This window comes from Mugil cephalus, chromosome 1, assembly GCF_022458985.1.
Source record: "Mugil cephalus isolate CIBA_MC_2020 chromosome 1, CIBA_Mcephalus_1.1, whole genome shotgun sequence".
NCBI lineage: Eukaryota > Metazoa > Chordata > Actinopteri > Mugiliformes > Mugilidae > Mugil > Mugil cephalus.
In genome coordinates this window covers 26,459,404-26,484,846 of record NC_061770.1, presented here as the reverse complement: position 1 = coordinate 26,484,846, position 25,443 = coordinate 26,459,404, and the positions used below count along the sequence as shown (strand labels likewise).

The 25,443-nt window shown below is 42.4% G+C and overlaps 1 protein-coding gene across 1 annotated transcript; it reads right to left on the bottom strand.

The window, feature by feature from the left end:
* Nucleotides 1-11,882: 11,882 nt before the first annotated feature.
* Nucleotides 11,883-21,280, bottom strand: LOC125020442 (NLR family CARD domain-containing protein 3-like). The gene is made up of 7 exons (XM_047605774.1): nucleotides 21,251-21,280; nucleotides 18,705-20,431; nucleotides 17,585-17,761; nucleotides 15,553-15,729; nucleotides 14,243-14,416; nucleotides 13,105-13,267; nucleotides 11,883-11,933 (listed from the first exon to the last, which is right to left on the bottom strand). Exons 1-7 carry the CDS (start codon nucleotides 21,278-21,280, stop codon nucleotides 11,883-11,885), a joined length of 2,499 nt encoding a protein of 832 aa, XP_047461730.1.
* Nucleotides 21,281-25,443: the final 4,163 nt, after the last annotated feature.

Below are 25,443 nucleotides of genomic sequence, written 5' to 3'. Positions count from 1 at the left end.
AAAGGAGGTGGAGGTGGAGAGGAGGCGGAACTCAGGAAGTCAGTGCTATAGATTCATCTTCTGTTTTCTAAGAGTTTCGAAATTGATTGAAAAGATTAGTTTTTTTTGTTCATTATATTGTTTTTGTTTATTTGTTGTCGTTGTTTATTTTATTTATTTATTTATTTTTTTTTGAGTCACAGTAATCCTTAACCACACTCTACATACCAGGTGATGGCGGTAAAGCACCAGAAAGTCAACCACCAATAAAACTGACAAAGAAGAAGAAACAAACTCTTGGTCTGACGTTTTTTTTTTTTTATTTTATTTTATTTTATTTATTTATTTTGCCAAAAGTAAAGTGAAAGTTGTTGGTGTTTAACAATGTGACTGGGTCAGTATGACCATCACCTCCACTTTATTTATTGATTTCTCAAATTTGCCAAAGTTGTGGCATTTACCAACATTGCCTTGTCGCCTGTCTGTCCCTGGTTTTACCCACAGACTTTCCTATTTAAACCTTAGCTTCCTACCAGAACTTCACCCTAGAACTGAAGAAGCTACTGAGATGAAATCTTCTCATTTACACTCTACAAGTCCAGTTGCCTTTTTTTTTTTTTCCAACTCTTTTTGGATATAAACCATGACCTGGCGGACTGAGAACCTCCACAGACAAGAGTAAATTTCTAACTTCCACAAAAAAACCCTGACCACATCACACTGGTTCTGGCCTCTCTGCACCGGCTCTTTAACGGTCTGACCCTCAGTATCCAGCTAAATTAATCTGTCTTCTCCCTCCAGCTAAAACTCTGAGGTCTTCCACTGAAGTTCTTCTCCTAAAAGTCCCAAACTCCAGGCTCAAAACTAAAGGGGAGTGTCTTTGCGGTGGTTACTCCGAAATTATGGAACAGTTTATCACAGAACATCAGATCCGCCCAGACCTTTGTGATCTTTAAGTCATTATTAAAAACACATTTTTACTCTTTGGCTTTTAACTCATGTTGAACCGTTTCATTCTCGACCACTTGGTCTCTGTCCATTGTGTAGTCTACTGATTAAACTTTTGTCTTGTATTGTTATTCTGTATCCTATTTTAATTGTGCATATTTCACTCTTGTGTATTTTATTTGTGTATTTACATACATTCTTTATTTTTGCTCTTGCCCTCGTTCAGAACTTTGGCCGACATCTGTTGTGTTAAATGTTAAATTTTGTTCTCGTAAAAGTGCAACAACTATTTGAATAGTACATGAAAATGAGCTGATGTGGTTCTGAATCTCTCTGAGCGTCTGACAACCAGGAGAGATAGAATATGAGTCCAGTTTAAGTCGTTTGTTGTTTAGGGACAAACTGAAGAAAACGAACAGAGAAGGATGAAGAATTTTCTTCTTTACATCATAGCTGCCTCAGGCAGGTATTTTATACAAGTTATTGATTCATTTGTCATTCTTGAAATGTATAAATTGTGGCGTCCTTTCACTTGTGCAGTTTTCCCCTTTGTTGCCATTTGTAGTCAGTATCTAATGGAAATTGTCTTAGTAAGTTATGTTCATGGTTGATATTTGAAGTTGTATCACCACCAAAACAAGACATTATAGAGCTGAATGATATTTTTATTCCAGGTCTAATCTGTATTCTTGTCTGTGGCTGCAGGGCTGTGTGCTGTCTCCTCTAAAGCTAAACGTCGTTACCACTTTGTTTATGAAATGAAGAACTGGACTGAAGCTCTGAGTTACTGCAGAGATAAATACACTGACCTGGCCTCTATAGACGACATGGACAACGTGACCGTCCTGAACAACATGGCAGATACAAGCAAAATGGTCTACATGAACATCAGCCATGTAAGCTTACTTTTCTTTAGTTTAAAACTAGTTTGGGGGTAAACAGTAAACAGTCCAGCAGACACATTTAAATGTAATTCACTTGTAAGAATTTCCATTTTTAATCAAAAGTCTGCTTCTACTTCACCACATTTTAGAGATATTGTGCTTCTTACTCCACTACGTCAGACAATAATATTTAAGAACATGATAAAATCGTGATAAAAGGCAATCCACACATTCATCAATTCAATACTATAATGTCTTTTAAGTTGACCTCAGCCAGTCTTCAATTCCACATCTTCATCTTGTACGGAAGGCAGTTGCCTGATTTTTAATCAGCACGGCTAGATGTGAACACATAACCCCTATGCTGTCGTCACTCCACTATCTTCCCATTTCATTTTAGAATTGATGTTAAACTTCTGTTGTTTGTTTTTAATGCCATTAAAGTCCTGGCTCCCTCCTACTTGTCAGAGATTTTAACTATCTGTGATCATGGCAGGGCCCTGCGTTCTTCGAATCAGTTTCTGTTCGAAGTCCCAAGTTCCCGACATTTGCACCACTACTGATCTAAGCCTTCTTAAGGTCGCGTTTACACGAATACAATTTTTGCATAAGTCTTACATGTTTAGGTCGACCTTCATGACGGATCCAGATTTTTCGGTGAACGCACCTTTGTCAGGTCCCAGACTGAAAAAAATTAACACAAAGTTAAAAAAGTTGAAACTAGATGAACATGACAATATACAAATACACCGCCTGCAGAGGAGCAGGAACGGTCCGGTGCTGTGTGGATTGGGCAGCATACCAAGGTGGGGGCCTTGGCGGTCTGATCCTGGGTTATGGAAGCTGGCTCTTGGAACATGGACCATCACCTCTCTGGCAGGGAAGGAGCCGGAGCTTGACACTGTGATGGCCTAGGTTGTAGGTCAAGGATTGACTTTATAGTCGAATCATCTAACCTGCAACTGTATTTTCTGGACTCTCACTTGAAGAGAGGATCACTACCTGGTGGTGAGTTGGATCAGATGGCAGGGGAAGGCGCTGCACAGACCTGGTAGGCCCACATGAATAGAGAGAGTATGCTGGGAACACCTGGTGGAAGAACCTGTCAAGATGGTCTTCAACTCCTACCTCTGACAGAGCTTCAACTACATCCTGGAGATGGTAGGAGACATTGAGTTTGAACGGGCCATGTTCCGCTCTGCCATTGTTGAGGTGGCTGTCACGAGTTGCAGTCACAAGTTTGCTGGTGCTGGTTGTGGCGGTAGCCCCCGAACACACTGGTGGACACCAAAGGTGAGCTGTCAGGCTGAAGAAGGAGGCCTACAGGGCATGGTTGGTCTGTGGGTCTCCAGGAGCAGCTGACCAGTACTGGATGGCAGTCACTGAGGCAAAGACTCAGGTGTGGGAGGAGTTTGGTGAGGCTATGGAAGAAGTCTATCCGTCAGTCCAAAGAGGTTCTGGCAAACCATCCAGTGCCTCAGGGGCGACAGGCAGCAACTTGTCCACACTGTGCTCCGGGAATATGGGCTGGATGGACCATTCAGTCCCTGTACCAAAGGAGCAAGAGTTTGGTCCATGTAGCTGGCTGTAAGCCGGACTTGTCCACGGTGAGGGTCGGACTCCACCTGGACTGCCCTTTGTCATCAGCAATTTCTAGCAACAATTTCTCGACACAACTGTGGTGGAGGGTGATCGGAGGTCAGTGGATCACATCTCTGCAAATGATGTGGTCCTACTAGCTTCATCAAGCTACGACTTCCAGCTCTTACTGGGGTGGTTTCAAACCAAATGTGAAGTGGCTGGGATGAAGATCAGCACTTCCAAGTTTGTAGCCATGGTTCTCAGTTGGAAAAGGGTGGCTGGCCCACTCTAGGTCAGGGAGGAGGTCCTGCCTCAAGTCCTCCACTTGAGGATATCTCGGGATCTTGTTCAGGAGTTAGGGTAGGATGGATCAGAGTGGCATCAGCTGTGATGTGGGCACTTAACCGTCATGGTAAAGAGAGAGCTGATCCCAGGGGGAAATTACTTTTCGTTACAGCAGCTCCAACCTAAAGTGTAACAGTGTTTAGAACAAAGAGCAATTCGAATAAGTAAGGATAAGTAAGCAAATGTAAATAATATAGGAGATGTATATACAACAGTTTGTACAAGTATAAGTGAAGTGTTCCTAAGAGATGAGGTGAACATGAATTATTGCACATTAATGAATTATTGCACATAAAATAAATAATATGGGTTCTACACCCTCAGAGTAAGGAGTTGTACAGGCTAATGTCCACCGGCAGGAATGATTTCCTGCGTCTCTGTGGGTCATGGTGGTGAAATCAGTCTGGTGCTGAAAGAACTCCTGTGTCTGACCAGCACGTCGGGGAGTGGGTTCGACTCATTGTCCAGGATGACTTTCACCTTGTGAAGCATTCTCCTGTCTGACACCACTGTCAGAGGGTCCAGCTTCACTCCCACTACGTCACTGGCCTTACGTATCAGTCTGTTCAACCTGTTGGTGTCCGCTACCCTCAGCCTGCTGCCCCAGCACACAACACCATAGAAGATGGCACTGGCCCCCACAGACTCATAGAACATCCTGAGCGTAGTCCTGCAGATGTTAAAAGACCTCAACTGCCTCAGAAAATAGAGGTGACTCTGGCCCTTCCTGTACAGGGCGTCTGTGTTCTTTCCCCAGTCCAGTCTTTTATCAGTATAATCCTCCACAATGTCCACATTGACCCCCTGGATGGACCTTGGTCCTCCTCAGGTCCACCACCAGTTCCTTCGTCTTTGTCACATTGAGCTGTAGATGGTTCTCCTCACAATATGTGACAAAGTTGTCCACAACAGCCCTGTACTCCACCTCATCACCCTCTGATGCATCCAACCACTGCAGAGTCATCAGAAAACGTCCTTTAGATGACAGGTCTCCATGCAGTGGTTGAAGTCTGTGGTGTAGAGGGTGAAGAGAAAGGGACAGAGGACAGTCCCCTGGGGGGCCCAGTGTTGCTGACCAGCCTGTCTGACACACAGCGTTGTAGGCGCACATACTGTGGTCTGCCAGTCAGGTAGTCACAACCCACGACACCAGGGGGGATACACCTGCATCAACATCATCTTCTCACCCAGAAGAGCCGGGCAGACGGTGTTGAAAGCACTGGAGAAGTCAGAGAACATGACTCTCACAGTACTCGCCGTCTCGTCCAGATGTGCGTAGGCACGGTTGAGTAGGAAGATGATGACATCCTTAACTCCAAGTTGGGGCTGGTAGTCGAACTGGAGGGGGTCCAGATGTGGCTTGACCACGGGCCGGAGTTGCTCCAAGATGAGTCTCTCCAGGGTCTTCATGATGTGGGAGGTCTGTAGTCCTTCCAGCCACCAGGTCGCAGCGTCTTCGGCACAGGAACGAGGCAGGACGTCTTCCACATCACAGGGACCCTCTGCAGACTCAGGCTCATGTTGAAGACATGCTGAAGGACTCCACAGAGCTGGGGGGCACAGGGTTTGAGCACCCTGGGGCTGATCCCATCAGGGCCCACAGCCTTGCCAGAGTGAAGTTTCCCCAGCTGTCTTCTAACATCGTCGGCAGCGATGATCACAGTAGATGGGGGTGGAGGTGGGAGAGGGGGTGTGGGGGTGGAGGTGAGAGACTGTCCTCCTCTGGAAGATGAGAGGCTGTAAGGAGGGTGAGGGGAAGAGAGTGGAAAAGTCGGGTTGCCCCAGGACATGATGGAGGGATTATATCTCCTGTCTGGGGTTATTGTACTCATACATGTTATTTGAGAAAGTTTACAACTAAATGTCTGCAGTTGGAGAAGTGAAACGTTTAGAGTCAACTATCAAATCTGTTGCTAAATGATTTTACAGAACAAAGCGTTAAAAGCGACATGACATTTATGTCTCCCATTTTGTTGCTCTGATTGGTTGTAGGATTAGGCATCATACATGCTTCGCTAATTAAATCCTCTCTTTTACTAAGGAGCCACGCTGCTGTAATCCAAGCTATGTCAAGGCTATGTCTTACAACTTACAATTTGGCAGTGTTTAAATTGAAACTTGACAATTGGACCAAAACAGTTAAATTACACTCTAATAAAGTGGTTGATAGTCAGACTAATTCAGAAACAAGTGTTACAAATAACAAATATTGTCTTGAGAAGCTATAAATGTTGGGATAAAGTCAAAATACCAAAAACATAATAAAATAAAAACAAATGTTGTTTTCAGGGAGCCTGGATCGGGTTGTACGATGACATCAATGGCTACAGATTTCTACAGATATGATCACACCAAGTTCAGGAACTGGGCGTCTCCAGAACCAAACAATTTTGGTGGTGGTGAGCACTGTGTAAAGATGCGGAGTGATGGAAAATGGAACGATGAAAATTGTACCACAACTGAAAAGGCAATCTGCTCTGACGTCAGAGGTGAATGAACAACCTTAAATAACTTTAAACCAGTTTCATGTTCTTGCCCTGAGGTCTTCGTTTCTGTTTCACGCTCTTCTTCCTAATTTCAGCTTCAGCCTCAAATTTAATTGGAATAGAGCAACAACTGAAAAAGTCTAAAAAAATATGGAAATTAAATAATAATGGTAACACTTAGACATAATTAAAAGGGCAAAACATAACCAAAATCAAATAGAAATAGAAACAGTAATTAACTAATGAAATGATTTGTACTCATATACTCAAAGTAGCCCTGTGGTATTAAGTTACATATTGACTAAATTATGACATGTGACTTTATTTCCCTTCATTACCAGAGGATTTTCTTTCACTCCTTCAAACAGCTGAGTAGTGGCATTACCCTGAATATTTTATCAGGGCTGAATTTAGATCTTTGTGCAGGTTTCTGAAATAACGAAAAGGTGGAGATCCATAAATAATAATTAAAGTTGTGGCTTTAGTAAGTGAGAAAGACTTTACAGCTGGTTATGTTTTACATCCCCAACAAACAGCTCGTTGTTGTCAAGCTGTATAATATGCAGCAATAAAGCTAATTTTGATTCTGAAAAAGAATAAATAAAAAAGAATTCACTGTATATACTATGTATAGATGTATAGATGTATATGCTATTTTTATTATAAAAGTCTTATTTAGGTCTGGGTTCGAGTCCAGCTCTGGGTGGAGTTTGCATGTTCTCCCTGTGTTCGCATGGGTTCTCCCCGGGTACTCCAGCTTCCTCCCACTTCCAAAGACATGCACGTTAGGCTAATTGGTGACTCTAAATTGACGCTAGGTGTGTGTGTGAGTGCAGTGTATGTCTCAGTGTCGCCCCTGCGATGGGCTGGCGACTTGTCCGGGGTGTGCCCCGCCTCTCGCCCGATGCTGGCTGGGATGGTCCCCGCGACCCTAGCGCAGGATTAAGCGGAATGGAAGATGAGATGAAGTCATATTTATGTTGTACAGTATGTTGTATTTTGTTTCATGTTTTTATTTTATGCTTATTCAATTGTTTGTTTTCTTGTACCATTGAACATTGGTCATGTCCATGCTAACTGAACATTGGCCATACCTGGCCAATAAAGCTGATTCTGATTCTGATTTCACACTGGTCTGTTTTCAGGTTCCACTGTGACTTTTGTCCTCATCAGCGATGCCATGACATGGACTGAGGCCCAGAGCTAACCCTGACCTGGCCAGTGCGAGAAACATGACAGAGAACCAGTGGGTGACAGCAAAAGTACCTTATGGAGAGAAAGCCTGGATTGGTCTCTTCAGAGACACCTGGAAGTGGACAGATGGACGTGACTTCTAATTTAACTACTGGTCAGATGAAGAGCCTGATAACTACAACTGGAATCAGACCTGTGCACTGGCAGACTTTGGAAAGTCTGGAAAATGGGAGGACTGGTCCTGTGATTTGAAGACTGCATTTATTTGTTACAGTAGTAAACTATGCTTCAGTTAGCCTTTAGGTTAAGCATTTAGTTTCACTTTGAAGATAGACACAACCTATGCTAACAGCTCTGCGTGCCTGTGCTCAAACACAGCAGTTCAGATATTATCTTTTTAATTAACCAAGTCAGAATGCTATGATTAGCTAAATTATCAGTAAGTAAATTACAAATGATCAATAAAATCATGTCTGTAAAGTAACTGTATCGTCCATGACAGTGATAAAACTGTTCAGAAAGTTGATGTGCAGTAGAGATCAGTGGGTTCGTCTTGGGGGACCGATGCTACTCATTGATGCTGTAGAGGTCCATGCTAAGCTGAACTAACACGGTGATGTCCATTTTTCTTCACACTTTAAAGTTCTGCCTTCAAAGCGTGTGGTGAAAGTGAAACTGGTGAAAAACTCCTCTCTGGACCTGAATGACCCAGCTGTGATGGAGCAGATGCTGCAGGAGGTAAATGATTCCAGTCTTCAAACCACAAATTCAGCCTTCTGATCCCAGTCAGTCTGACAGTGGCTATAGTGATTAGGTCTTACAGCTGTTGTTGTCAAAAACCACTTTGGCGTTTACTTTAAATTCACACACAAAGGAAAAACTCATCTCATCTTCCATAACACTTATCCTCACTAGGATTGCAGGGGTTGCTGGAGCCCATCCCAGCTGTCATTTGATAAGAGGCAGGGTACACCTTGGACAGGTCTCCAGTTTATCTCAGGGCTAACACAGAGACTAACAACCATTCACACTCACACCAACACCTATGGCCAATTTAGAATCAACAATTAGGCTAACAAGCATGTCTTTGAGGGTGGGAGGAAACCCACACAGACACAGGGAGAACATGCAAACTCTGGACTCTAACCATCATTGCTAACCACAGAGCCACTGTCCCATGAAAAACTCCTGCTCATGATTACAAACATGTTAAATTATTACTAGAAAGTAGATAAAGGGAATTTCATGGTCACGGCTTTCCAGTGGAAAGGATATAGAATATTGATCTTATATCATGATATTTGCTCCTATAAACTATACATATTATAGTATTTTAAATGAAAGAAACCTTGTTTGTGTGTTTCTCAGATGAAACAGAAGCTGAAGGACCATGGAGTGAATGGAGACATCGAACTGAACTGGAGGAAGCAGTCGGATGGAAAGGTCTTCCACAAAGAAGAGGAGGAAACAAAGAAGAGGAACTACAAAACTGATGAGCTGTAAATGTTTTTAGGAAGTCTCACTGTATAATAGATTTGCTTCTCCTTTTTCTTTTGAAAGACATTTTTTCTGCCTTTGTCTTAGTTTTCTGTAATTTCTGATTATATTGAGTTAAATGAATAATACTGTATTATACGTCATATTTAGGAATGCAAGTATACATGCATAAGGCTACTTTTCTTTCAAATGATTGTGAATGCACAAGTGAGACTGTACATGCTGATTAATGTTAATTCACAGCAAAACTCTGCATATAAAGGAGGTCAAGGCGGATGGATAGACCAACAAGCTTTAACACAATAGACGGCCATTTGATACCAGTAGTTTCTGACCTTAAATCAATATGCACCTTTAAACACCCTTTTAAAAATCTATGAATGCAGCTGCTGACCTGACCTTTTATTTACTTCTGGTCAGGTGTGTTAACTTCTAGCTGCTTGCTGGTCACAGCAAATACAAATGAAACATTTGTGTTCTGATTTAATTGCAGGGTCTAATCCATGTGTCCGCAATTATGACAAGGTGATATTGGATTTAAAAAAAACACGTGGCACTAACTAGTCTCAGACAGTACTATTGGGCAGCTAATGTTAAAAAAAAAAAAACTCTGTGATGTGTGTGTGTGATGTGTGTGATGAAACTGTGTCTCTAAACTTAAGTAAAATAAAGATGCTCGGAGGAACTAAGAAGCATTGAAGGAAGTTGAAGCTTTGCAGCTGAGCAAAGACCTGAAGATAATGTGTTTGATTATGCTCGTTATGTTTGTTATGCTAATGTTAGCTTCTTCATGTTTAGCTTCAGATTAGCTCCAGAACAGAGCGTAGACAGAGAGCTTCATGGAATGGCTTTCCATGGCCCAGTCAATGGAAAGCATTGGATGCAGTGGTGGAAAGCAACACCACTGGACTCTAGAGTCTGATAGACCAGTCTGGGTTTGGTGGGTCCCAGGAGAACCCTATGGAAACATCTGTGGGATGAACCAGGCCTTATCCTCCAACATCATCAATGAGCTTCTGGTAGAATGGTCAAAAAGTCCCATTAAAACACTCCTAAACCTGAGTTTAGAAGTGAAAGAGTTGAAGCTGTCATGTTTAACCGTACAGATTAAGAGTGGGATGTTCCTGAAGTCCATATGAAGGCAGGTGAGAAAAAACTTTTACAAATACATTGTATATTCAAGCAAAAATCTGTGTTTTGTGTAGGCAGCTCAGATTTATATTTCTGTATACCTGCTGTACTCAATAAACTATTCCTCATGTCTGAGCCTACCTGTTCCAGTATCATTTCTACAGAAGAATCTCAAGACAAGCTGAATGTTCACTGGCCCTGTTCCCTGAACATAAGCAGCATCACCGTTGTCCAGTAAAGATGTAAACTAGTGGTGCTGCAGCCTTTTTCCTGGATCTGTTGAGTCTTTGTGGATGGACGTGAACAAATAGTCATGAATGAGGGTGGTGTTGTCATGTGTCGTCGTGTTTTTTACTTTGGTGGTAGATGTTTTTTTGGGATACCAGCATTTCAGGATAAATGTGTATGAACAGTGTTAACTGTGGTGTCTCTGTCATGTGCACAGATTTGCATTCATGCCGCCATCAGTCCCTGTGATTACTGCTTCCTGCTGCAACTTTGAGCCAAATACTAGTAGTATTAATTAATTTGTAGTGTACCTATTACAACAGGTCCAGTACTGAAAACACTCTAATATAACAGTCCTGCTCCAAGTCTAATCTCCATGAAGGTTCAGGTGTTCAGCTTTAGTTTCTAATAGCTGAGAGATGTTGATTCATCTGTGTTTTCATATAGTTGAATTTTTATTTTATTTAACATGTGTTCCTAATGTTTTGACATATTAGTCAGTGGGCTAGGCTAAATAGCAGACAGACACACTTTTAATTTAATCCAGTTTAACAGCACCACAGAGTGAATCAGCACATTTCTGACTCGACATTATTCAGATTAGGACGAATTCTCTAGTGTACCCAATATAGTGGCCAGTGAATGTGTTGTGATTTAATAACTACAGGTTACAAAAAATAATCAAGAGCAGCCATCAATATTTTATAATGTTCATCTCTGTTTACTGACTTTTGAGAAGTACTGTGATTGTGTGGTTGTGTGATTGTATATTCTCTGAAATACTAAAATAAAAACATTGTGTCATTTTGGTTAATAATATGTTACTGTGGAAAGGGAAACGCTAACATATTGCTAAAATCAAAAACAAACAAACATGATGTGTTTATGTGTGTGCTAACGCATATCGTGTACATATGCATATATTAGTAATATAATAGGAGTATAGTATATAGTTATACTAATAATAATAACTTCTATAATCATAGTTAATACAATCAATCACAATAACAATAGTAATAAAATTGATAGTATTAAAGACAGACAGACAGACAGACAGACATATATATATATATATAAAATATAACAGGAAAACAAAACATACCACATACACGTTATTGATCTCATCTTCTACTACCTCTTATCCTCACTAGGGTTGTGGGAGTTACTTTAGTCTATCCCAGTCATTGGGCGAGAGGAGGGGTCCACCGTGGACAGGTCTCCAGTCTATGACAGGACTAACACAGAGACAAACAACTACTCACACCTGGGGTCAATTTAGAGTCACCAATTAGCATAACGAGCATGTGTTTGGAGGTAACCCGAGCGCTCGGACAAAACCCATGCAGACACAGGGAGAACATGTAAACACCACCCAGAAAGACCGGAGCTAGACTCGAACCCCGACCTTGTCGATATATATAAATGATTGTATCTTTTACTGCATGGTTTAATGGGTTTCTAGGTTCTGTTCATTCAAATATACAGTAGCACTAAACGGTCTGGAAGATTCTTCTTGAAGTCCTGCATGTGGATGAAGCTCTCCTCTCCACCTCCCAGTAACATGGTCCAGTCAGAGTCTGCTTCAACCTCTGGATCATCAGGACACAGCTCATCCTCTCAGAACACACACCCTCCTCTTTATCACCATGACCTCCTCCACCTGTAGAGAGGAGGAGAAAGAAGAGAGGAGGTGAAGGAGTGTTTCCCTTCATCATCACATCCAGTAGAAAGAGCAGCAGGGACTTGAGTCCTGTTCAGAGCAGCAGTGGAGCAGCTGTGGAGCTCAGCCAGCTTCCTTTCAGCTTCATGTTAACGTGTTGGAGTGAACACACACAGACCTGCAGAGACTTTTAGCATCAAGTCTGTTTCCTCTGCAGATTTCACTAAGAAACTGCTGACAGTGCTGAACGCTTCATTACTGCACCAACACTTTAGTGATGGATTTACTGCTGCTCCATGGAAACAAAGATCAGCTGACTAAGAAACTCATGGTTACTAAATGTAACGCTGCTTCTGTGATGTGCAGGCTTCAGTCAGACTGATCTCAGAGCTGTGATCAGTTGTTGATCAGATGTGATGAATGACCACCACTGTCTCTATACATCTTGGAAGGCTGTCAGCTGGAATCCAGCTTTATTTCCTGGACACATCAACACAACAACAACAGTCGTCTTCACATCAACTCAAACACATGATCACAACAAGCTTCTGGCTCATCTGATTGGCTGACTGTTGTCTCTCTCTCTCTCTGTCTTTCTGTCCAATCCTGAAGCCTGTCTCCATTCTCCTCTCACAGCTTCACTGAGAAGCTGCAGGTTTACAGGAAACACTGGATCTTTGATACTAACTGTGTTTAGGACGATACTGATAAAAGCAGCATGGACTGACTGGAACCCTCTACTCACAACAGAGTCTCCAGTTTATAGTCTGGACTCTCCACAAGATCAAGAAGCTGCTCCACATCTGAATCCTCCAGGTTGTTTCCACTCAGGTCCAGATGTTTCAGATGGGAGGGGTTGGACTTCAGAGCTGAGACCAGAGAATCACAGCTGATCTCTGACAACCTGCAGTTATTCAACCTGAATAAAGAATAAAAGATCAAATGATTGATGATCAGTCAGATGTGTTGAGGCTTTAAACGTGTCCTCATCAATGTGTGTTGACCAAGAATGAAGCTCAACATTATCCAGTTATTTAAATGAGTTTTTATTTGTCTTCACCTTGAGGAACAATAAAGTTATTAATGAAAATAAATTAGAGTCAGCTGGTGATTAAACATATCAGATCTCCAGCAGTAACAGACAGTGAACTCACTCCAGAGACTCCAGTCTACAGTCTGAGTCTGGACTCTCCAGAAAACCACACAGCTGCTTCACTCCTGAATCCTTCAGGTTGTTTCTACTCAGGTCCAGATGTTTCAGATGGGAGGGGTTGGACTTCAGAGCTGAGACCAGAGAACCACAGCTAATCTCTGACAACCTACAGCTCATCAACCTGAATAAAGAATAAAAGATGTGAGATTAGAGACAAAGTTCCTGGAATCACTGAGAGTTTCATCATCTGTTCACCACTAGTGAACCAGGATTGGTTGTGTATTTGTTCAATACACAAAAAGAGTGAGATGGAATTATATCTTTGGAGGGTTTGTTTCTCTCTCAGTTACCTTGTTTACATGGAGGATGGGCAGTATGTGTGTTTCTGTGTGTGTGTGTGTGTGTGTGTGTGTGTGTGTGTGTATGTGTGTGTTTGTATGTGTGTGGGTGGGGGTGGGGGTGGGGGGGTGGGGGGGTGCTTTGTTTGACCTATTATTAGCTACCATCTGTTTCTGGCTCATTGATTGAGATTGAAAAGCTTGTGAGTCAACATCATTCATTTCATTGGATCATTTGCTGGTGACGATACAGTTGATGGGCGGGGTTAAAAGTCCACATTGGTGTAGAAGCTGCTGATTGGCTGATAAAACCTATCCTCTGGCTGCTTACTGGATGAACAACTAGAATGAAAACTAATACTGTGTCTGAACTCACTTACTACTCACTATGGGCACGGGTCAAAATGAGTGCCCGCACCCATTTTTGGTCCCACGCCCAAATAATTATTCATCACTGATCTTTACATTCCTCTGATTAGTTGTCAAACCAAATCCACATCAAATAATCTGAGACAGTTTTCAGAGGACAAGGTGATGTCTTCAGTCCAAAGAGATTCAGTTTACAATGAGAGAAACCAGAAAAAAGAAGATCATCAGAAACTAGGAGAAGCAAATGTTTTCTACTGATCAATGGCTCCAACAACCAATCAGCTGCTTGATCAGCTCCACGTTTCATCAGCAGGAAAATAAAGCACAGAAGAAGAAACCAGACTTCACCATGAAGATCCTCAGTGTGGATCAGTAGAATATCAGCCTGATGTCACCACAACTTTACCATCATATTCATCTGAGCACACAAAGAAAACATGGAGTCTGACCTCAGAGTCTCCAGTCTACAGTCTGGACTCTCCAGAAAACCACACAGCTGCTTCACTCCTGAATCCTTCAGGTTGTTGTCACTCAGGTCCAGATGTTTCAGATGGGAGGGGTTGGACTTCAGAGCTGGTCCCAGAGAATCACAGATGATCTCTGACAAACTGCACCAGCTCAACCTGAATAAAGAATAAAAGATGAAATGATTGATGATTCATTTAGATGTGTTGAGGTTTTAAACGTGTCCTCATCAATGTGTGTTGACCAAGAATGAAGCTCAACATCATCAGTGTTGCCACGGTTACCTTGAAAAGGTAATCCGATTAATGAGCATTCCTTTGAAAAGTACCTTAGTTACTTTATTGATCATTTGATTTTCAAAGTCCCTAAGATTAAAAGTTACTTTATTACTTGAATTTTAAAAAAATGAAATAAAATCCATGGTGGAGGTGAACCTGTTACCCTTCAGCCTCCAAGCTGCTCCTCTAACCACGGCTCCACAGATATTATTGTCTTTAGCTTAGACAAACTCTAAATAGTGTCTCTATCTCCAGCTCAGAAACGCTCCTCTCTCTCCTCCCTCCATTGTTGTTTACATTGTGTGTCTGTGTGGTGTTACACCTGAGTCGTCCTCATGCTGAACACGTGACTTGTCTCATACGTGACGTCGCTCCCCGACACGCAAGAAGAAAGAAAAGATAAAAATGGACAAATAGGAACGCACAGTAACTTGGAGGAGTAACTGTAATCTGATTACTGCTGTGGAAACAGTAACACGTTAGATTACTGTTACTGGAGAAAAGTAGTCAGATTACAGTAATGAGTTACTAAGTAACTAAGTAACTCATTACCAGCATCACTGAACATAATCAGTTATTTAAATTAGTTTTTATTTGTCTTCACCTTGAGGAACAATAAAGTTATTAATGAAAATAAATTAGATTCAGTTGGTGATTAAACATATCAGATCTACAACAGTAACAGACAGTGAACTCACTCCAGAGTCTCCAGTCTACAGTCTGGACTCTCCAGAAAATCACACAGCTGCTTCACTCCTGAATCCTTCAGGATGTTTCTACTCAGGTCCAGATGTTTCAGATGGGAGGGGTTGGACCTCAGAGCTGGTTCCAGAGAATCACAGCTGATCTCTGACAACCTGCAGAAACTCAACCTGAATAAAGAATAAAAGATGTGAGGTTAGAGACAGACTTTACCATGAAGATCCTCAGTGTGGATCAGTAGAATATCAGCCTGATGTCACCACAACTTTACCATCTTAATTATCTCAGCACACAAAGAAAACATGGAGTCTGACCTCAGAGTCTCCAGTCTACAGTCTGGACTCTCCAGAAAACCACACAGCTGCTTCACTCCTGAATCCTTCAGGTTGTGGTTTTCACTCAGCTCCAGGTGTTTCAGATGGGAGGGGTTGGACTTCAGAGCTGGTCCCAGAGAATCACAGATGATCTCTGACAAACTGCAGTCAATCAGCCTGAATAAAGAATAAAGACGAAATGATTGATGATCAGTCAGATGTGTTGAGGTTTTAAACGTGTCCTCATCAATGTGTGTTGACCAGGAATGGAGCTCGACATTATCAGTGTTGCCACGGTAACCTTGACAGAGTAATCAAATTACTGAGTACTCCTTCAAAAAGTACCTTGATGACAAAAGTAACGAATATTAAAAAATATTAGCTGTATTCATCCAGCCTCTGGTCCTCAAGGACAAAGTGACAGAGACAGGACTTGAATCACACCTGGCTTGGATCAGACTACCTGACAGGCAGACCTCCGTATGTGCAACTGGGGGACTGCAGATCCGACACTATGGTCAGCAGCACAGGAGCACTTCAGGGAAATGCGCATTCTCTGGTCCTGTTCACTCTGTACATGTCGGACGTTAGGTATAATTCGGAGTTCTGCCACGTACAGAACAAGGGTGAACAAGATGTGAAGTACAGAGAACTGATCAAGGACTTTGTGGCATTGTGCGACTCTAACCACCAAGACCAAGGAGATGGTGGTGGACTTTAAAAGAACCAGGGCGCACCCTCAGCCTGTCCTCATCAGTGACAGACTGTTGTGAATGTCCTGCTCCACAGACAGACTGAGGAGATTGTTCCTCCCCCACGGCATGCAACTGTTTAACACCTAATGAAAATAAATTAGATTCAGTTGGTGATTAAACATATCAGATCTACAACAGTAACAGACAGTGAACTGACCTCAGAGTCTCCAGTCTACAGTCTGGACTCTCCAGAAAACCACACAGCTGCTTCACTCCTGAATCCTCCAGGTTGTTGTTTCTCAGGTCCAGATGTTTCAGATGGGAGGGGTTGGACTTCAGAGCTGAGACCAGAGAATCACAGCTGATCAAACTGCAGCAACTCAATCTGAATAAAGAATAAAAGATGAAATGATTGATGATGATGTGAAATGTGTCCTGATCAATGAGCTGTTCTCTAAAATGAGTAGAGTGACTTTGTCCTTGTGTTATTGTGGATCTTCATCATGTCAGCCTTCTACAGACATCATCCAAACGTCAGCACAACATTCAGACAACTATTGATGTCAACACAGATCAATAAGATGCTGCTGACCTCATTACAGGATCAATATCTCCTCACACATGTTGGACTACAAACTGTTGATTAGTTCTTTGATTCCAGGATCTCTTCTTCCTGGATTTGGTGTCTCAGGAGGTTTGTGTCATTCAAATGTTAAAGGACAAGTTGACATGTTCAAGTGTGTCTTCAAACAACAGTCACATGTCATATGGACTGATTCCTGAGTTGTTGAGATTCCTGCTGTCCACACTGACTGTGAAGTGGTCTCTTCCTAACACAACTCCACTGTTGAGCTGACACTAATATGAAGCTTCGGCAGTCTGACTGACACTAATCAAAGTTCCTCTTTGAGTTCCTGTCCCTCCACTGCAGCTCAGCAGGAAACACTGTGGAAACACAAACTGATACTGACTGGATGTGCTGAAGAACAAGATGAGTTAAAGATCAACACAACAACACTGTGGATGTTGCCCTCCATCTGATCTGATTGGAGTCAGACTATAAGGGGATTTGTCCACAGACAGTATGGACAGAAAGAATGATTAGTGACGCCAAGAACTCTGTTAATGTCAACATATGTGAAGACTGGACTTGATGTGGTCTGTGATCAGACCCACCACCGATGACTGAGGAGATACCTGCTGATGTTCAGGAACATGATGCTCCTTCATTTCAACTCTTTGAGCTCCTTTTCTATCTGACAGTCCCGACAAGAGAACTCATCTAAACTGGATCTCCATTCTTCAGAAGCCTGAGAAGAAAAGAAATGAAAACTGACCTCAGAGTCTCCAGTTTACAGTTTGGACTCTCCAGTCCAGCAGACAGATGCTTCACTCCTGAATCCTCCAGATTGTTGATGTAACTCAGGTCCAGATGTTTCAGATGGGAGGGGTTGGACTTCAGAGCTGAGGCCACGACTTCACAGTGACTCTCTGAGAGTCCACTGTCAACAAGTCTGTAATGAGACAAATAAATAAAAGGTGTTATAATGGAAGAAGACATTTCTATGAAGGTGATGTGTTGATGAGTGGACAGTTGGACACATCCTGTGGGACATTTTGTCTCCACATCAGTGGTTGAGCTCATCTTCTCTGACTGTGTTTGACAGGAAACAATCATTGCTATCATCTCTCTCAGACCTTTTTTTAGATGAATGGAGACAACACTGAGTTACATTGAGGCTTCCAGACTGTCCACAGTCTGTCAGTGGATCTGATCCATCACTGAGACAAAGAGAGTGGATGACTGACAGGAGGGTTCACTCGATTAATTTCTCTATGTCCAGGTCCCTCTTGTCATCAGCTTAGTTTTTCATCACAAACACAATGAACAAACAATCAGATCCTGAGATGTTCTCAGGATTTTATCTTTAAACTTAACTCTGACCTTTGTGTGTTTCAGATTTCTTTAACAAGTCAGACTTCTACCGTTCTGCTCTTATATTCAGACCTCTGAGCATTTCCTGCTTCAACTCTTCTCTACAGCAACAAGACAGGAAACAAATATAAAGAAAGACGTAAAATCAAGACCATGTGTCTCGACTTGAAAATGAAACATTGAACTCAGTCAATAAAATGCTGCATTGATGGGTCAGTGTCTGTGTGGGATGATCAGTAGTTTATGGTGGCTCATGTTGATCTTAACGAGCTTTAGATAGATGTTGATGTGGAGCCACTTCACTGACTTCAGGATTATTCTGTACTCTAGAAACAGCCTTCAATATCCTCTGATCATTGTAACGTGAGGCCTCAGAGGCTGCTTCAGCTAAACTAACAAACTGATGGAGTGAATGATAAGACAACTCAGAAAAAGTGGAACACTGAAGAAGAATGAGAACGTCTGAAGAACTAAACTACTAATCTCCACTGATTGATTCTGTTTATGACATCAGGACTCACTGAAACTTTCTGCAGTTCCTCACAGCTGGGATCAGTCTCCGTCGTCCCTCTTTTGATGTTCTGTACTGATTCAGATCCAACTCATCCAGAACCTCCTCTGACATCTGCAGCATGTAGGACAGAGCTGAGCAGTGGATCTCAGAGAGATATTCTGATCTGTTCTCTGACTTCAGGAACTCTTGGATCTCCTGATGAACTGAGAGGTTGTTCATCTCCATCAGACAGTGGAAGATGTTGATGCTTCTGTCAGGAGAGATTTTATCAGTGTTCATCTTCTTCAGCTTGTTGATGGTTCTCTGGATGATTCTTGGACTGTTCTTTCTCTGACCCAGCAGACCTTCTAAGAGTCTCTGGTTGGACACCAGAGAGAGGCCATGAAGGAAGCGAACTAACAGGTCCAGGTGACCATTTTTACTCTGCAGGGCTTTAATCATGACTTTGTTCAGAAACTCATCCAGAGGTGAGGTATTGTAGTTTCCTCCCAGGAAGTCCTGCAGCTCCTCTGTCTTCCTGTTGGTGTAACAGTGGATCATGTAGACTGCAGCCAGAAACTCCTGAACGCTCAGATGGACGAAGCAGAACACCTTGTCCTGGTACAGGCCTCTCTCCTCTTTAAAGATCTGTGTGAACACTCCTGAGCACACTGAGGCTGCTCTGATATCGATGCCACACTCTGTCAGGTCTGATTCATAGAAGATCAGGTTTCCTTTCAGCAGCTGATCAAAAGCCAGTTTTCCCAGAGACTCAATCATCTTCCTGCTCTCTGGACTCCAGTGTGGATCTGTCTCAGCTCCTACATCATACTTGACTTTGGCCTGAACCACCAGGAAGTGGATGTACATCTCAGTCAGGGTCTTGGGCAGCTCTCCTCCCTCTCTGGTTTCCAACTCATCCTCCAGAACTGTAGCAGTGATCCAGCAGAAGACTGGGATGTGACACATGATGTGGAGGCTTCGTGATGTCTTGATGTGGGAGATGATCCTGCTGGCCTGCTCCTCATCTCTGAACCTCTTCCTGAAGTACTCCTCCTTCTGGGGCTCAGTGAAGCCTCTGATCTCTGTCACCATGTCAACACACTCAGGAGGGATCTGATTGGCTGCTGCAGGTCGTGTGGTTATCCAGAGGCGAGCAGAGGGAAGCAGTTTCCCCCTGATGAGGTTTGTCAGCAGCACATCCACTGAGGTGGACTCTGTAACATCAGTCAGGATCTCAGTCTTGTGGAAGTCCAGAGGAAGTCGACACTCATCCAGACCATCAAAGATGAACACAACCTGGAAGTCTTCAAAGCTGCAGATTCCTGCTTCTTTGGTTTCAGTGAAGAAGTGATGAACAAGTTCCACCAAGCTGAACTTTCTCTCTTTCACCACATTCAGCTCTCTGAAAGTCAATGGAAATATGAAGAGGATGTCCTGGTTGGCTTTGTCTTCAGCCCAGTCCAGAGTGAACTTCTGTGTTAAGACTGTTTTCCCAATGCCAGCCACTCCCTTTGTCATCACTCTTCTGATTGGTCCATGTCTTCCAGGTGAGGCTTTAAAGAGGTCTTCTCGTCTGATGCTTGTTTCTGGTCTGTGTGGTTTCCTGGATGCTGTTTCAATCTGTCTGACCTCATGTTCATCATTGACCTCTACAGTCCCTCCCTCTGTGATGTAGAGCTCTGTGTAGATCTCATTCAGAAGAGTTGAGTTTCCAGCTTTAGCAATCCCCTCAAACACACACTGGAACTTCTCCTTCAGAACAGATTTAACTTTACGTCCACAAACTGCAGCTTCATGACCTGAATGAATGAACAACAAATAAGATGAATGAATAAACTCTCCAGTAAATATTCCAACATGTCATTGCTCTAAAGAATGAGTGTGTGAATATATCTTGGTTCATCTCTTGAGACATTAGTAAATGTCTCATTTCTCCAGCAGCTTCAATGTTTAGAGAAATCCTCTTACTGCTCTGCAGACGATCAACCAGCTCCTCCTGCTTCATTCTCCTCAGGAAGTTCACTGTCATCTTCAGGAATAAATCTCTGCTGCTCCTCCTCTGCTCTTCATCCTCACCCTCCAACACCTCCTCATCCTCCGTCTGACTCTCTGAGCATTCTGGGTAATCTGGACTCAGGACCTTCTGGATCTTCTTCAGCTCGTTTCTTATAAAAGTGATGATGTTGTCCTCCAGCCGCTGGAACAGAAGACGACATGAATGACACAAGCAGACTGAAACCATGGAGACAAACATCAGATCCATGTTGGATACACTGACAATCTACTGGTCTACAAAGAGCAGCATGGACATAATGGAAAGTAGTTGTTGTACATGTACAGACCAGAAAGATGGAGTCCAGCTGTGTCTGATGCTGCTGGGTAGACTGACCATTGAGAACTTCTGAGCTCTGCAGGTGGACTCTGTGGACCAATCATCAACAATTAGCTCTCATCATGTCTGTCCACACAGAGACAAACACAAGCTAAATGTCCCTGGAGTGATATGTAGAAGTGAAGCGTGAATCAGATGAGTCTCTGTAGTGGTAAAGGTTTACTAGTCCTCCCACTGACCATCAACAGCTCAGTCTGCAGCTGTTTCATCAAGCTTTGCCTCCTGATGAATCAGCTGGAGAAGGAACCCAGAGCCAGAGACTGAACACTGGAAAACGTCCTGAGCACCAGAAAACAAACCAGACAGAAACATGAAGAAACCTCAGACTCTCTGACTGATCATGTTAGAGATGATAATCCTAGCGAGGCACATGTTCTTCACCTCAGAGCCATCAGCTGTTTCTTTCTCTCCTCAAACATACTTCACTATTTGAACTTTGGCCACTAAGAAACAAAGTGTCTACACAAGGTAGCCTGGATGTCCTCCCCCAACCTCATCCTGAGTTTATCTTCTCTACGACTCAAACAAGGTCTTCAGGTCAGGACTCATCTGTCCACCTACACCTGAAGGACAAGGGACAACAATGTCCACATGTTCTCCAGAGAAGACAGATGGTTTAAAGAGGAGTAAAGGAAGACGTCTCTGGTCAGAGGAGGAGGACTGAGGTCTGATCATCAGAGAACCACCAGTCCAGGTCCAGGTCCAGGTCCAGGTCCAGGTCAGTAACAGACTCTGGTCATGTGACCTTCAGGTGATAAAAACCTAAACTCTCCACCAGACATTTAGAGCTGAACACTTGGAGGAAACTCCTTCTAGTCCAGACGTCTTTGTCTCCGTTTAGTTTGTGGACTCACATAACGAGTGTCCATGAAAACTAGAACGTAGATGAACCAGGAGTTTTTATTCTGCAGCGTTACAGCTGATGAGTTTCATCTGAGTCTCTACCATGAAGAAGACCTGCAGGCCGAGGCCTCAGACCTGGAGCTGCTGACTCTCTTCCTCAATGATTCATACTAACGTGCAGACTGTGTCTTTATGAACTCTGGTTAGCTTAGCATTAGTTTAGCTCCTCCTCTCCTCAGACACATCTCATCTTGTCTCTCTCTGGTCCAGAGTCAAACAGGATGAAGACTTGTCTCCATGGAAACAGACTGAACAGCTGATTAAAGACTGAAGACACTACTCTTATCCGTCTCCTCCCTTAAGGCCTGAGCCTTTTACAAGATCTTTGTCAAATAAGCAACAATTCAGCAAGTTACTCAAACCATGTGACTTGTATAAAGTTAGTGATCGTTCTCCTCTATCTATTTTATTTATTAGATCCCATTAGCTGCTGGAACTTAACCACAGTTACTCTTCCTGGGGTTTCACCAATGTCATCAACTGAATAATGCATAACTTGTTCTATTTCTGTATCACCCAGAAATATGTGAAGCTTAGGAGCTTCTTTTAATGCCTGCTTCCAATCTGAAACTATACATTTAACACTTAATCTGTGCTAAATCTCCCACTGTAGTGTGTCCCCTGATCTGATTGCTGCAGCCTTGGCTCCATTTCTTTCTGCCTCATCGTCTCTAAGTTCATAGTCCAACCATGGCGCTCTAACATTTCTCCCTGGAAGCTTCTTTATAGGTGCATGTCTATCAATAATTGACACCAACACACCAGTAAACACATTTAAGGCCCTGATAGAATCTTGGTCCTGAAGACTTTAGACCAGTCAGTTGTTCTTCCATCACTAGAATACAAACTCTCATCTAAATATCCATATATTCTCTTTAAAAGAATCTTCTGACCTGGTTTTGGTGCCTTAGTCTTTCTTCCTATTGCCACTAAATTGTGGTTTACAGGTAGACCTGCAGCCTACAGGAACTGATGGAGCCTTTGAACACAAATGAAGTCAGTGCAGCTGGATGATTTGAAGCCATCAGCCCTAGAACAGATTGTGGTTGGATTCCTAATTACTTGTGTCAGATTACACGTGTTTCCACAGGAATACAGCTTCAATCTAAGTGCACAGGATTCTATATCCAATCAATATTCAAGTCACCCAGGAAGTACACTTCATTATTTAAACCACAGACCCTATCCAGCATTAAATCAAGATACCTCACATTAGCATGTGGTGTCTACAGCAACAGCTGATTAATAGTGGTCTTAGATAAGGTCATTGAGTTTGGAACCAAATTACTTCCACTCCAGCTCTTCTTAAATCCTCTCTCAGCTTCACTGGGATGTGACTCTGAACAGACATTACGACTCCTCCTCCATTTATATTCCTGTCTAACCTAGAAATATTGGATCCATTGATATTTAGTAGAGTGTTGTTTATTGATGGATCCAGATGTGTTTGTGAAAATACTATTATGTGCAGATCCTGCTCTAAAATCATTTCTGAGATATCCTGTGTTTGGTTTCGGAAACTGCAGATGTTTAAATGAGCTTCCTTAAGCCTTTCTTCAGCACCGTCTAGTTACTACACATCATATATGTGATGTTCTTCCTTTAATCAACACAAATCAATCATTGTCATTTCAGAGCCGACCTTTGAGCTAGATAAGACAAACATACAGTTGTTAACAACGTCCATCAGTCTTTCACACCCACAAACTGTCCCCATACACACTTTAACGTCAAACATCCATAGAGACAGTTTCATACATCCACACTCACACACACACGCTGCTAAAGTCCACATTTTACGAGTCTAACAGGACTGCACCATTCCTCATCCATCTAAACTCAACTCCAGCGGCCAAATGTTTGTCTCATGTATAAAGTGTCTCTATGTTGAACTGGACTAAAAGTATTTAGTTACTTACACCTCTTCCTGTTAGAAAAGCAGATCAAACTTCTAGAGACAGATTTCAAATCAAAGACTGTGTCACTGATGGAAATAATAAAGTGAAAAGTTTAAAACTGCTTCATTACCTTCACACGGAGTTTGACACAGAGACAAAAACAACTGCGACACGATCCTGGTGAAAGAGAAACTAAACTGAAACCAAGAAACTCTTCACCTGTCAGGTAGACTTTGGACTTTAGACTTTATTTGTCCCAGCGGGGCGGGACGGGGCGTTGGTAGTTCATACTAACACATTAAACACATAAGAGCTGGATCCTTTGGGACGTGCACTACAAGTTAGAAAAGATCTGGATGAAAGATTTTCAAGATGCACCAAGTCTAAAGTAGAAAGTTTGACCCGATGGTGGCGCTAGAGGGAAAGGTCATATCATCACCAGAACCAACATGAAAACTTTACAAAATACGTTCATTCTAATTTAAACGTTTGTCCTGATGGTGGCGCTAGAGGGAAAGGTCAACTCACTGGTGTCAAGGGGTTAATTATATATTCAACCAATAGAGAAAGTGACACAAAAACAGTTTGATGTAAGTGATTTAGTGGAGGGTGAAATGTGTTGGTGATATTTGAGGATAAAGGAAAGTTAATGTCCTGAATGTTTGTGTGTTTAGTGTGAGTTCAGCCTGTTAACGTGTTGTCTTCGTGTCTTCTGTCCTCCCGGCTCAAACGACTTACAAATCTTTATTTTATGACTTTATTATTTTATTTTTTAATATGTTAATTACTCATACTACCTCTGCAATAACATGTTAATATATAATCCATGTAGTTCCTGATTATATTTGGGCTTCAGTCCCTTTACTCATACAGTCATGTTTCCTCCATGGACAGTCTGGATAGTTCATACATTTATTTCATTTCTATTCTTCTGTTTTTTGTTCTTAAAGTGTCTTGTTCTTCCACCTCATGCTGCTCACTGAGCCTTAAATAAAGTTTCCTGAATCTGAATCTGATTGACCTCATTTCCATCAAACTCTATAGACAGTGAATTATTGTGTGTGTGGTTGTGATCAGAGACAAATGTGTTGGTCTTTGACCTCAGACTGGTAGATGGTGTGTTACATATTTTTAGCCAACTTCATTACAACTCATTACTACACATTTAAACTTCTTTTGTTCTGTATTTATGAACAATAAACTTAATGTAGATGAAATGATGAGTTATTTGGGATAAACACTGACTGGTGTCTGTCAAACATTAGTCAGGTTTTATGCAGCATTTGACAAACAGAACAGAGACACCCCCACAAAATCCCCCTGAAACCCAGAGGAGACCTCACTCCAGGTAACCCAGACCCAGGTCATGGCAGCTCTAAGGCAGGTGAACCCCCTCAAGGCTGCAGGGCCTGATGGAGGCCACTTAGGCCACGTCCACACAAACCAAAACCATCTTTATTTCTCCTGTTTTCTTTGTTTCAAGAATTTCTCCATAAAAAATAGTTCATTGAAAAACTGCATCCAGTTGTAGGGACCCTGTAGTACATATCCCAGGCCTATGGGTGGCGCTG